The 14960-nt window shown below is 43.8% G+C and overlaps 1 protein-coding gene across 3 annotated transcripts in view; it reads right to left on the bottom strand.

Annotated features, from left to right (window-relative positions):
* The window catches only part of e2f3 (E2F transcription factor 3), a 64407-nt gene that overhangs the window by 28123 nt on the left and 21324 nt on the right, over positions 1-14960 (bottom strand). For all 3 annotated transcript variants that reach the window (XM_080485801.1, XM_080485799.1, XM_080485798.1), the window contains one exon: positions 6307-6381. In XM_080485801.1, the coding sequence (XP_080341927.1) occupies positions 6343-6381 (39 nt within the window). In that variant the 3' untranslated portion in view covers positions 6307-6342. The remainder of the gene's footprint in view (positions 1-6306; positions 6382-14960) is intronic.

The following is a 14960-nucleotide window of genomic DNA, read 5'->3' as shown; positions in this document are numbered from 1 at the left end:
AGAGTTTAGCATATGGCTTCATGATTGCACATTCTTTCCAGGCAGATTTTTCTCCAAGTAATCGTGTTCTTCACAACAATCTAAAGACTTGCAGGTTAGGTTGATCGGTGACGAAGCTTGTTTGTGTGTACGTGCGTGAGTTAGCCTTATTATGTGACCAATTTTAATAGGTTGAAGGCACCACAGGGTTTATTACGTCTGCCAAGAACATAATAAAATCATCGGCGTATTTTTGTCTGTACGGATTTTGTCAAAATTTTCACCACATATTAAGCCCTGGAAGATTCCATTCAATTTTAAAGGTGATCTGGAAATGTCTGATTGAGCTTGTATAAAGAAGGCAGTTGTAGATTGTTGTCAAGACCATAGTTTCAAGGTCTTGGCTTTAACTTGGTCTTGGTCTCTTAAAGTTTTGGTCTTGTCTTGGTCTTGGGATGCTCTGGTCTTGACGACAGATAAACATGGTCAATTTTCATGTATAGAACCCGTATCAGGTTGTTTACGTTGAGCCAATATTTAAAACCGGCATGAATCTAACCAAACTGTGGCACAAAATTTGTATCATTTCTGTAATCAAATTGGTCCAGGATACCACCACCCACTTGAATATTTAGTTGTTTAACGGAAACATTACACAAAATCCATTCACGGCCTCGTAATTGTGCTTTTTAGGTATAAGCGGCCTGGTGTTGTGAAATAACCACCTCAGCATTGTTAAAAACACTGTTTTTAATTATATATTGCATCCTTATAATTTTTTTTTCAACATTGTTCATGTTAATGTAGCACGCGAAAAGACGGTTACTTTTTAAGCTCTTGCTGGGCAGATGCAGCAGGGAAATGTCCAAAAAAACAACTAAAAAACAAGAGAACATGATCTGGGAACACTGTTGTTTGTAGTCCTTATATTGGGCACAGTCGGGACCAGAAAAATTATTCATTCAACAAAGAGGGCAGAAATCGATTGAAGGAACAAACTGACAACAGTGAAATTATCCCAACTCTATTTTGTGACAGACAAATTTATCTTCATTCAAATGATTTCGTCCCTGCTGTGTGCTCGGGGCCGCTAAAGCGTCTTCAAACGTACTTTGTCAAATAGTGCCAGTGGGAAGCCGAGGCAAAAATAAAAACAACGTGTTTCACCGAGAAAAATCTCAAATGAAGATGTGGCGGTCTGACGCAAAAAAAACCCATAAATCAAGACTGGGGGGGGGGGGAAAGAAAAAGAAAGAAAGAAAGAAAGAAAAAGAGTGCGACTATTTAAGCTGATGCTGTGGATAGAGAGTGTGCAGAGCGGGAAGAAAGACAGCTGTCAGAAAGACTAAAAACACTCACGAGTCCGAGGACCAACAGTGACGTTAAATTGAGGCTGATTGTATTCTCGGCGTAGACTTGCCTTTGTCCCTAAGCTCTGTCTAAATATTGAAGCGGATCGTGGTGAAAAGAGCCGGCTATCCTGAGGATTCAACCCAATCTGCATATTCATCACAATTAATTAGGATTCCTCTCTCTGCCATCATTTTTTATCTTTCCTGCTTTATTTCTCGAGAGGCAACTACAAGACAATGGTGGGGCGGTGATCAGAATCAGTTATTAGGGGGGTAGAACCCCCTCCCCCCACACACACACACACACACACACACACACACACACACACACACACACACACACACACACACACACACACACACACACACACACACACACACACACACACACACGCACGCACGCACACACGCACACACACACGTCAGGCTTGAGACCGATTCTGTCTGCATCAGATATGATGATGAGACCGTTATGGGCTCATCTCTCTGTCGATGCAAACTTCCAGAGCGTCCTCTCACTTTGTCTCCGTTCCCTCCTTTGTTCCCCATGTTGCATCGCGCCTCCGCCGGAGTGACGGCGAGGCGGCCATTGTCTGGCGAGACGCGCGAGCGAAGTGCCGCTCGGCAGCCTCCTCGCGAAGGCTAACTCTTTTAATTGCTCAAAAACGCACGGAAAGAGGAGGCGAGCGATGGCGTGAGGCCTCGGGGTGAGAAAGTACCGGAAGAGTTAAGTTTTGGCCGAAATCTGTGCGCATCGCGGCGCATCCAGGCGCTACAAGTAGAACAGCCCGATGTGTTTCTGCACACCAGCGTGCCGCCCCTCACTCGAACAGCGAGTTGATTAAACTGTACACAGAGAGGTGAATAATGGGCTTTATTACACTTCAGCGTAAACAGCTCTGGAGGAAGGTCAGAGATTATGTGCACGGGGCGGGGGGGGGGGGGGGGGGGTCTGTGAAGAAAGTAGTCGGAGAACGGAGAGCGAAAATATGGCGATGAACTGTAAATGTTTAGAACTGGGTGTAAGCTAAATGCGATTGTATCCAAGTCCGACGATCCGCAAAAAAAACGTACAACTTTGTGTGATATAGAGCATCAGTAGTTTGAGAGAGTTAGTTTAGACTGAGTTGGCAGCTCTGCTTTACTCAGAATTTTCAAAGCATTGTGTGATCTGATAATAGTATTGGTCAGGCTAAGTAGAGGGGATATGTTTTTATCATTCCAGGTAAAGAAGTAATTTAGCAGAAGAGGGGGACACATATTCTATTGGGGAGATCTAATTCCCATCTGGAGCACCGTCATTCACCGAATGGTAAAATCAAACTTGTAGTGGTAAAGCGAATGCACACAGGCAGACTAAAATGGAAGTTGGACAGAAATTGTTCATCGTAATCCAGAAAATTGCAGCAATGTTTTTTTTCCGACTTTTTTTTTTTTTTGATAAAAGCTCTTCTTTAAACCCTCATCCACCAAATACATCTCATATACTATCTGAAATGTCTCAACGGAAACATACAAAAGTCCACTTTCAACCAAAAGAAGCTTTAAGTTCTCAAAGAACTGGAATTGTGTCCCACAATTGTGTCCCAAGGCCTCAGTATTTCACAGTAACATAATTTTTGGTGAGGGAACAAGCGTGATTGTTAATACTTACATCAAAATCAAGAGGATTTTCACAGCAAAGAATATTTTATTCTTCAATGAAAAACGTGAATCGTGTACAGATGTCTAAACGTGTGTCAACATTGTGAAAGTGAAAAATTATTTGAGATCATAAGGCCCTTAGAGTTAACACCATATGTGTGGATTCTGTTTATATAATTCCTCAGCATCTTGGAAAGGAATTTCCTCCAAAGGGATTCACCCGTAGGAAAGTCCAACGAGCTGGTCCATTCGCTCTGGAGTTATCAGATGATGACAAGTGGTGCCTAAAACCATGCTTCATGGTGTCTGGATGATTTCATAACGACACTTAATATTGATTACCAGTGCACGTACAATATACAGATAATTTTATTTATGATTTCTCCCCCTTATTCTACCTATTTTGACCAAAGAACAAATGTTTAACCACGTGAAATAATAGAATAACCTGCCAACACCATAATATGCTCCTTTATGTCTCACATTTGTCATTGTTCGACATTAGAATAGTTTGCGTTAGACATTAATAAACTAATGATACAATTGTTAGAAGGTACAGACATCCAATCAACCTTGGTCTTTCCTGTGAGCTGTAATTCAGTGAAAAACGGCGATAATACTCAGACGCTGACGTCTCTCAAAGCCATTTCGTTAATGTTTCTTCAAGACATTCTCCTCCGTGTTATTTATGTTGGTGATGACTTCGCTATTTGGCACCCCGGGGCGATGAAAGTGTTGAAAGCGCAGACAAAAATAAGATGGGAAAAAAATAAATAAATAAATATGTGAGGGAGTGTGAGACGGATGACAGAAGTCGTCCATTAGGCGAGTGGAGCAGTCCTGGTGTGAATATTGCATTTCTGCGTTTACCGCTATTACAGCCCTGTTCGCTGGTTCCCCTCCTGCAGAGGATAAAAATGGAATAGAGACTCTCCTGTGGGACGAGGAGAATATCTCCCGCCCAGTCGGCGATGTGAGACACGGACACACGAGCGCGCGCGCATGCGTCTTACTGGCGTTTCACGGCACCGCTGTCACGTCGTCAGTGTCTCGGCGGTTAAAGTGATCCTAATCCGTCTGCGTGTTCTGCAGGGAGCTAAAAGTCACTGCAGTGTCGTCTTCAAGCACAGTTTTTCTTCGGTTCGCGTAGAAATGTATCCACAGAGAATGAGACGAGTCTTTAACAGAGACCGTCTTTCTCGAATAAAGCTGCATTTTATTGAAATGGAAACTCTGCTGGCAGCTTAGATTTCTTTCCAACTTGCGTTGCACACACAAAGATGTGTGTTGGATTTTTTTTTTTTAAGATGATGGATATCAACTTGAATTCTACTCTATCCTTCACCATCTTATTTATTTGACAGTTTTTTGATAATATTGCATATGTGAGAAAACACGTTCGGCTCAGTATTGGCACTGCTTGCTCTGTGGCTAAGAAAGATTATCTAGAACATATTTAATTCTGTTTGATGATTAAAAAGATGAGAAATGAACATTGGTATTTGCTTGGAAAAACTGGTTTTTTCCAATAAATGGTGACCTGAACTAAATTGTTAACGATCCACTGAATCCATCTTCTGCCGAATTATTTTGAAACGTAATCGTTGACTTGACTCGCGTTTTTTTTTTTTAATTGTACATTTAATGTCAACTCATTATATTAAGAATGTAAGTTAAGTTAGTCAGTATTACCATTTTTTGAACTGCAGACGAGAAACTACCTTTACTGAAGATACTATATGAGTACATAATTGCATTGATATTTTTATTTAGGGTACTGTGGACACATATCAATATGTCGGGGGACATGATATGTTAATTAAAAAGTTGCACTTACAGTAACTTGGACCTGTTTTTCAATTGACTGGAGACTTGTGTTTGGATTATAAACCGCGGACGCCTCAATTGATCGTGAATAAATCCCGCGCTTTGATAACAATCGAGCTTAGATCAGAGATTTTAGACGACTCAGACTTGAAATGGACTAACCCGGCAAAAGACTTTAAAAATTGACTGGAACATGTGACCAAAGATATAAGTTGGACTTGTGAGCAAAGCATTTACTCCTGACTTCAGCGTGTGGTCGAAGGCTTGAGACTTTCCTGGACACGTAATGAAAGACTTGCATTGGACTTGTGGCCCGAGATTCAAGACCTGGATATGATCGAATGCCAAACAACTTGGCTCTTGACGAGGACAGTGATGAAAGAGTTTTGACGACAGGCTACCACTGTCCGACAGGACACTCTGAGAAAGGGTGATTTCCCCATGAAGAGCCATAAAGAGTTCACTCCAGTCAAGCACATATAATAAAGCTTTTTATTGCCACTGAAAAAGCACGAATATTATGGACATGGACATGCGAGATGCAACTAATAGGCTGTGCCACGGGAGACTGTCGGGGCCAAAGGTCAGCCAGATGACAACTTTGAACCACGGGCCAAAAAAAAAAAAAAAGAAACCTCTCTGTAGCTCCTAATCTCAGCTAATGATGTCCCTATGGGCTGGGAGCCGCTCTACCAGGCCCCTCTGTCATTACAATGCTCTATTTCCCTCACTTTGAATATTTCGTGTGACAGGGTGGATGCCTCATGCCATCAGGTCTGGTTGTCTCTCGCGTCTGCGCCGCAGCGATGTTTATTTCTCATTCCCACCGTGAAAACAATATATGACTTGAGAATTCATGGAAACACAAAGGATCTTCAGTGCGAGCCCGTCCGTGCTTTCATTTGCCTCCACATACTCGGTCCAGATTAAAATCAAGGGCGTCAGACTCTCCAACTTTAGATCGATCTATCTAAAGAAGCTGAGGATTAACACCCCCCAAAAAAAATCCATTTTCATACAGTAGCTTTCATGTAATTATCTTTTTTTTTTTTTTTTAATTATCTTTGACCTTGCTTTCAAAGCTCTTTTCTTCGCTTTTATCCTTCCTACCTGGCTGGCACTGACTTTTTGCTGATTGCGTTATGGCCTTTCTCCACTTGCGTCTTTATTGCCATGTAACTACGGAATGTGCCGCACAATTACAATAATGTGTCAGCGTGAAACCGAGGCAGCTAAATTGACTGTCGTAATCATTCGTGTTATTATTCGCACGTGTGCTTCTTTTCTGCGTCTTCTGGGATGAAACGGCTCGCCGACACCAACAAGCGTCGAAGCCTATATGATTCAGCCCAGCGGGTGACCGACTGCACACGCTCGCGCCGCCGAAACGATTGAGAGCAGTGCAGATAGGAGGAGGAGGAGGAGGAGGAGGAGGAGGAGGAGGAGGAATGGATTGATGGTAAACAATTTTCTTTAAATTGAGTGTGCGTCAAGTTGAACTTACTTTCTTTTGAAGTGCTGGATTTTGTATTATCGGCAATCAGATACAGGAGTGCAGGGATGGAAAGCTTATCCCCATCTTTGGAAGAAAAAAGAAGAAGGTGTTATTATTCTGTAATGTACAGAGCTGTGAATCAGCGTGGTAATCAATAATCCTTGGTCCAAATGTTTGGAACGCCGCTCGGGGGATGAATGCCAGTCTTCCAAAACTGTTTTTGTTCACACGGAGTATTGACGCTTGCAGCCGGGAGCAGATCTATAATCATCCGCAGGTTTTAACTCACGATGAGATCTTATTTATTCCGGTTCTTCGGTACAGCAGCGACGGGCCTCTCGTAAAGACAGAAAAAAAAATATAAAGGGGCTTTTGAGTTTGCCAATGACATGAGGTGGCCTTGTCCAGCTGAACGTGGAGAGGAAACGTTATTTCAAAGAACAGCTGCGTGGCTTTGTTTACTCTGTGCGCATCAAAAGCAGACAAGCACCCGGGGATTATGGCGATGTAAAGTTTGTTGTAAAAGACATGAAGTGGTCGTAAATGTAGATTTTCTTTTCTTTTTTTTTCTTTTCTTTTTTAAAAAAAAAAAAAGGAAAAACAAGGGAGCAGATAAGAAAACGCTCGAGGATGACTACAACCTCCTTTAGACCTCCCCGGCTGTGTCCTTGCCACACAACAGATACATTTCCTCCGTTTTGGGACGACTTTATTATTCTCCCCTTAACCGACTTAACAGCTGGGAAGCTAAACACCAGACACGGTTTGTGACACGAGGCCCCGCAGCTTTTATTTGCTTGTAACAACATGTCACGCAGCACATTTACTGCCACTTTACATGTCTTTATCACGGACTAACTTCAAAATCAACACTAGCCCACAGTCACTCTTTAAAGCGCACAGGTGACGCAAATACAACGCAAATACACAACTCCTAAAACACTATCCTCCCGTCTGCATATCTCTGGAGGAGCTGTAAACACCTAAATAGCGTATCTGGTTGTCTTCTGACTAAATATAAAGTTAAATATGAAGACTAATATGTAGAGGGCCTTCTTTTTTGTTTTCTATGTAGATTGCGTGTGTTTTTGGTTCATTTTCAGGGAAATTTAGGGATGTGTGGCAAACGGAGTAATACCACGGGTGGCCTGTGGCGGCAGTGTTGAGCAGAAGAGCTCATGTGCCGCCAGCGAAAGGAGTAGAGACACTAGCAGAAGGTGAAGACATAAGGCAGCAGATCATCCCTTCAGACCTTCCAGACCAAACGTCCCACAGGAAATCAACAACACCAGCGCTGTCCTCTGCTGGGAGTACGACTGTAATGACTCATGAAAAGGTTCGGAATGCATGCAGCAATTTAAAGGCACAGTGGAAGTATCATCAAGGACAAGGTAAGATCAGCGTCGAATTGTCGCAAAACCAAATGTTTCGCCAACAACAGGAAATGAAAGAACGAGTGAACAGATCAGTGACGGGCTGAAAATGCACGACTTCAACCAATAAAGTGCTAAAAATAAATCAATCTAAAAATTAATTACTATTGATTAATAAAAAATCATTTCACATTCAGTCAGATATATCGCACATGTTTTTTTTTAGATTTGAGATTGTTAACAATATTTTCCACAGAAATATGACGCTTTGAAGACGAGACCAAGAACCATAAGTTTTTGCAAATTGACAAAGATTTGCTGGGAATTGCTGCAACGAAAAGTCCCGGCGATGGTCAAAACTGTGAAAAAGGAGATGTACAGAGCTTGCAGCAAAGGGAAAGCAGCTGTCACCTTGAGAAAGACAGTATTATTCTGACAAGAAAAGTGTCAAAAGTGCAAATAGGAGCGGTGACATTTACTTTGGAGTTGACTATTCTCATCATTTAGATTTACATTGTGTTGAGAAACTGCTGTGAAGTAACCAGAATTCTTATGTTCATTATTGAAGATGAACTGCTGTAAAAGTGAAACATTAACTTTAGGATGTCTCGAAGTATGGACTTAAGGACTAACGATACTGACGTATTTTAATCCTTCATTATGTGACATCAGAAAGACTAAGTTTAATTAAATATCTAAGATTTATTCCAGGTCTTCTTATCATGCTGTTCTTGTACAAATAGCTAAAATGGCTTCATTATATGGGTTAGAAATTGCTTGGGGTGGGGTGGGGAGGTGGACCCCCTGAACACTTCATGTAATCGCTCAAAAAGTTCAAAAAACTAAATGTGAAAAACACTGTATTAAAGGTTCATTCACAGCATCATGGGGTGGATGTGGTAAACTGACTAGTTCTTACTGTAAGATGTTTGGAGTTTGACACGACCAAAGCCGAAACCACATTTTGCCACTGGGAGCTACAAACAGGCTGCTCACTGTGGTGATGTAGCCCGAGTCCGACCCAAGGGTGGAAGCAATAAATTTCAGTTCCTCTCCTCATCTGCAACAAACGCAGAGGTTTTCTTTTTTTTTTTTCCTGAGCTGGAAGGTTGTAATTTTCTTGTTATGAGCAAAGTATTTTTTCCTCACATGGTTTTCAAATTGCTTGCAGGTTGTTTGTCCGCGTCATTAACTGGACAGATGGGATAATATTGAATTAAATGTGCTGACTACAGCTTTCCTCGTGTAAGTTGGTGTATTTAGTGGACTTGAGCTGCCCGTCTTCTCTTTTTTCCTTTTTTTCTCCCTTTTTTTTTATTGCACTGAAGGGTTAGGACTGATCAACAATGGCATTCCGGGAGTGTTGGGAAAGCCATTAGGGTGTCCTGAAGAAAGTCCCACAATCATTAAAGCAGATGCAAATCATAAAAACTAATCAAATTACAGGTTCTCAAGTTGCCAGCCATGATGTAAAACCGGTTTTATTTCGTTAAATGGGAACACTTAGAGGAAAACTTTATGCATCTAAATCTGTTCGCAGGTCTTGAGGAGTATTACGGCGGATGAGAAACAAGCTGTTTTAAGCCTCTCGTGGTTCCAGTGGGAGCCATGTGAAAGTTTGTAAATTAACTTAAATATCCCCCCCGGGCATGTTTTAAGATGTATAGAAAACACCTGATCTCAATACCAATTTGTGTCTGATGTGGTGATTTCCAGCCCCTTAAAGATTAAAAAAAAAGAAAAAAGAAAAGAAAAGAAAGAAAAACAATTATCTCGGAGAAATCCGTGAAATGTCATGTTTATCATGTTTATCAACCTCATTAAGAAGTTCTCAATCTAAAGATAAGCGGATATGGTTACAGTCCTTTAGTGTAACTGCCTCATATTCCTCGGGTACGCGCACAGGACATTCCAGAATTTGGTGACTGGTTGTACGTGTACGTCGTGACCCTTTCCGAAGTCGCGCGGCAGCAAAACGAGGCCGCCGCCCCCCCACCCACCTTCGTGGCCTTTAGCAACATTTCGGGCGCAGGCGGTGATTGGCAGCGTGCCGAGTGACTGACAGGTTGAACGTTCAGATTGTGGCTCCACCGCCCTGTGACTCCATTTATCTTGGACACGCACTGAACGCTACCGTGAGTGAGTGATTAAATATGGAGGAGTGGATCATCATTTTATTTAATGGCGCTGCCAGTAAAGCCGGCGAGGTCACCTTGGATCCAAAGTGAGTAAACTCGCCACTGGCCATGTGTAAGGACTGCAGGTAGCTTTTACCTCATAATGCACTGCAGTTAATACAAATACTGCTGCTTTCATTAGGGTGATTTCACTCTTGCAGTCATTTTAGGTGTCAGACATCATTTATACAATGTTTTCAAGTGAAAACGGAAAACTTTCACTGTCGGAGTTGGTGAAAACACACGACTTCAATGATGGAACTCTTGTAAATGTCCTGGAACACTGCACATGCTCAGCACAGCCATAGTAAACTGTTCTCTGGCACATGCACGAGTCAGCTGAATAATAACAATGTCAGAGTGTCATGACTCCCTGGGACTTGATAGTTTTGTTGTTGACATTTATCCAGAATATCAATCCAACTTCGCCTTTCCATGCAGATGTCCGTTGTTAAAAGTCTCATCTTATTCAAAATCCACTTCCTAATGGTTTTCTAACAGTAATATGTTTCCCCATAGCCTGTGTATGAGGCAGCAGAAGTGAAAGAAGTCTGTCATTTCCCTCACTTGTTTGCTCACACAAGCGAATCAGAGATTTTCCCTTCATGACATCATATAGGGGGGGGGGGGAAACTACTCCCTCTGGTAGTGGTGCTAACTTTGACCCTCCCACAGGTAAATGAGCTCTTCCCTGTAAAATTACAAGCGGGCGCCATTTATTTATCCTCACAAATGCTACTGGTAAACAAACCTGGAGTAGGCATGGACAGACACCGCTCATTAGCATTTAAAGGCACAGACACGGAAACCGCCTGTTCTCAGTAAAGCTCACCAGAGGGACTTTTACACTGACTGAACTTCAGGACCGAAGCTACATTTGGGAAATACAGTATGAATACAATGTTGTTGGACTTCTGTCACCTATTTGAAATAGTTGAAAAACTGTATAATACGAGACATTTAATGTTTATAGTGTATTGTTTTCTGCGCGCATGTGTGTGTGTGTGGTGGCTGGCAACATCTGGATGACCATGATCTGTTGGATGGAAACTAACTGGTGTCACAGTTGCCCATGTCCTAGTTAGTAGGAGGTAGTTCATCTCCTCATCCATGCATTTTGTATAACAACTGTACCTAATTTTCAGGGAGCTGGAGCCTATCCCAGCAGACATGAGGTATAATGTGTGGCACACAAATCCCCAGTCCATGGAGAAGCAACACACACACTCACACACACTCACACACACACGCCTACAGTTTGAGAAACCCCATGCAAACACCTCTGCACCCACAGATGTGTTGACTCATGGTCCTGTGCATTGTTTTGTGGCACCTGCGAATGATTACAGCGCGCTCTTGATATTTTAGAGGCATATTTTTAAGACGCACACGCATAACAGGCATAAATCTTCTCCTGTAAAAGCAATCCATCAAGTTGGGGTGAGCACACCTGGCTTTCAAACCTAATAGGAGGACACTCTGATTAGGTTATTTGATATTATCCCTAAAACACAACTAGAATTATTACTGAGAGACTCACGACCCCTTAAAAACCTGCACTCGGAGCTCAAATTATCCTCCATTAATGGATTTAGTAATTAGTGAAGCCCTGAATTTACTTCTGTCATGCAACCCAGACTGTGCACATTGAGTAGTAATAATACAATTTAAGAGTGTGTGGGGAGGAATGAGTCCAAACAAAAAACAAGATTTAGAAACATCGGCGGGGATTTGGATTCTGTTGAAGGTCATAAATACACGGATACTCCAATCAAAAATAATGCAAAACAGTGCATAAATATGATGCAAGTCTCTCCACCTGCAAGTAACTGACAATGATGTAGTAGGTATGCCAGGCCACAGGAGGGCGCTGTCGCTTGTTTTTATAATGAAACCACACAGACGTGTGCAGAAAACAATATCCTGTTAACGTGAAGAAAATGGAGAGAACCCGACATCCGTATGGACTGTTGACGAATCGGATGCTATCAAGGGGTGAGTCTCAATTATTAAATCAACGATATGAACAAGAAAACTAGAATACGGACCGCGAGTCAAACCACCACAGGTCAACCATGTTTGTTTATAAGCGCATGAGCAGAAGGAACTATTTACGAGAGGGGAGAAGAGAAGAGATAGTGCATGCAGGAGGGAATCGCAACCGTGCAAGAATCTTTCCACCTTGGGGGCCGGTATAAAGACTTTGCGGATACAGTGGATCCACACACCGGTGTTGTGTAAACGGGAAAAGGAAGGAACGTTTTGCGGATACACTCGTATTCATTGTCGTGTATAACAAGGCCTTATTTACTATGGCCGTGGTGTGCATGCGCAGTTGCGATGGCCCCCGTTTCCAAGGAGACAGGAGTCGGAGCTCTTTCAAAAAGTTCCTCCTTTGGGAGCCTTTTTTCAAAAAGCAGTTTTTTCAGTCGTGTTAACGGGGGGCCCAAATCTTCCTCTGGTACATCGTAAGGTCAGTGGGGTTGGTTTTAATCGAGCGGCGTCACTTCAACGGGAGCGGGTCGTACTTTTGGAAGTGCTCCTGGTTCTCTTTCCACCCCTGCTCACCAAACAGCACTTGGACTGCCCCGGCCTCACAGCGTGCTTCCAGTAAAGGAAACTGGTGGTACCAGCCGCTTTCCAGTTCACACACACACACACACACACACACACACACACACACACACACACACACACACACACACACACACACACACTGTGTCAAACCACAACACTCGCATTGCCAGGAAGGGGTCAAATTAATGGCTGACTTTGCAGCTCTCAGGCAGACGAGCGAGCGCACACACACACACACACACACACACGCACACGCACACGCACACGCACACGCACACGCACACGCGCACACGCACACGCACACGCACACGCACACGCACACACACACACACACACACACACACACACACACACACACACACACACATATTCATTTTCATTTAATTTCTCCCCCTTTCACCGCCCTTCTGCTCGCTGCCACCCTCTGCCCCCCCGTTCTCTCTCTAATTTGCATAATATAGTCTCCTTCTGAAGCTCTGGGTGCACAAAACACACACACACACACACACACACACACACACACACACACACACACACACACACACACACACACACACACACACCCTCTCCGCAGTGTCTGAAGCCAGTGGTGCCATCTGTCAGTGCTGTGTGTGTGTGTGTGTGTGTGTGTGTGTGTGTGTGTGTGTGTGTGTGTGTGTGTGTGTGTGTGTGTGTGTGTGTGTGTGTGTGTGTGATGGGGGGGGGGGGGGGGGGGGGGGGGGGGGTGTCGATGTTCTGCTAAAGTAAACACACACACACAATAATACCGTAATTATCCTGGGCACTGGCCTTGGCTCTAACCTGGGGAAAACCCTGATGTGCCAACTCACTGCACCCAGTGACCTATGGCAACCAGCGGGGGGAGAAAACACACTGTCATAGGTATGTACCCATGCGCGGGGCTTAATTATGCAGAGACATGCATGCATGCATGCGCGGCGCAAAGTCAGTTCAGGGGAGTGGAACTCTTCGGATACTTTGGAATCGATCTCTTCTCCTCCAGTGGCGTCTCCAATCTGTCTATTTTTGTGTGTGTTTGTGTGTATTTGGAGGAGGGTTGGGGGGGTTTGGGGGGGGGGGGGGGGGTTGACAGGGTGGTGATGGCGGTCGGAGCGTGTCTATTCTGTCGAGCTGAGTTATCCTCTTAAAGCTCTGGGCCTGATTATCCTGCGATGACTCATCGAAAGAGAGAGAGAGAGAGAGAGAGAGCGAGAGAGAGAGAGAGAGAGAGAGAGAGAGAGAGAGAGAGAGAGAGAGAGAGAGAGAGAGAGAGAGAGAGAGAGAGAGAGAGAGAGAGAGAGAGAGAGGTGAACTCAGTGCACAAGAACCCAACAACCAGGCCACTGGTTACATAGCTATAAACGGAGAGCGAGGGAGAACTAAGAGAACTGGGCCTTGAAAGGCATCAAACGGTACAATCCCCAGCCCGGGCATGTGAGAGCTCAGCTAGAATGAGGACAAACTGCACACAAGCTTTTGTGGCACCAGACGCACACACACACACACACACACACACACACACACACACACACACACACACACACACACACACACACACACACACACACACACACACACACACACACACACACACACAAACGAACAGACGGACGTCCGTCGTTTAACCTGCTTCTTTTCAAGCTTGTTTATCGTGGCTGTGCAAGATGGCCTCTCTGGCTACGAAGCGCCGGCGCTCCCGACGCGATTCTCACCAAGCGGTACATGTCAGGTCATATAATTAACTTGCTAATGTAGTCAGTAATCAGAGAGAGAGAGCGAGAGAGAGAGAGAGAGAGAGAGAGAGAGAGAGAGAAAGAAAGCAAGAAAGAGCTAAATAACAACAACAACAACAACAGGCTGTCGCAGACAGCTCTGCAGCCGGCGGGCTTTGTTGACGCTGCAAGAGGTTTTTGGTCGCTGGGATGAAGTTGTGTAACATCACCGGCACTGCACAAAGTGTGTGTGTGTGTTTGTGGGGGGGGGGACATTTAGGATTGGCCAGACGGGGGGGGGGATCGGGATCAGCGACAAACACATGTTGACACGTGCACACACGCCTCTGTGCACAACTGTTCCCCACACTTTTCAACGAAGCTCCTCTTAATTCGTTCTACTTCATTTCCCCCTGCAGTGTTTATTGTGTTCGGGAAGGAAGGGGCGGGGTATTTTTATTTTTTTTTCCCCACTTCTGCACACTTCCCATTCAAGCTGTCAGACCTCTATACTTTTCACACTTAAGCCAAGAGTTTAATTTTTGTTTCTTTTTTGTGCACTTCCTACACACTCACAGCGTATATATTCACAAACATATGCAAACACCCACAACACCACGGAACCGTTGTTTTTTTCATTTTTTTCTTTTCTTAACTAACTTCCTCGTATTTGACTCGATGGACTCGGAGCAACGAACCAAAACTTCTGCGTCTTGTCGTAACTTTTAAAGCCGTTTTTGACTGGAGGGGGCTTCTTATGCGTTACTCCAATATTATTTCCCGCGGGAGCCGCTCACACTTTTGGACAACTTATATATTTCGCT

Source organism: Lipophrys pholis (assembly GCF_963383615.2).
Source record: "Lipophrys pholis genome assembly, chromosome: 17".
NCBI classification, from domain to species: domain Eukaryota; kingdom Metazoa; phylum Chordata; class Actinopteri; order Blenniiformes; family Blenniidae; genus Lipophrys; species Lipophrys pholis.
This window is presented reverse-complemented; position numbering and strand designations above follow the sequence as displayed.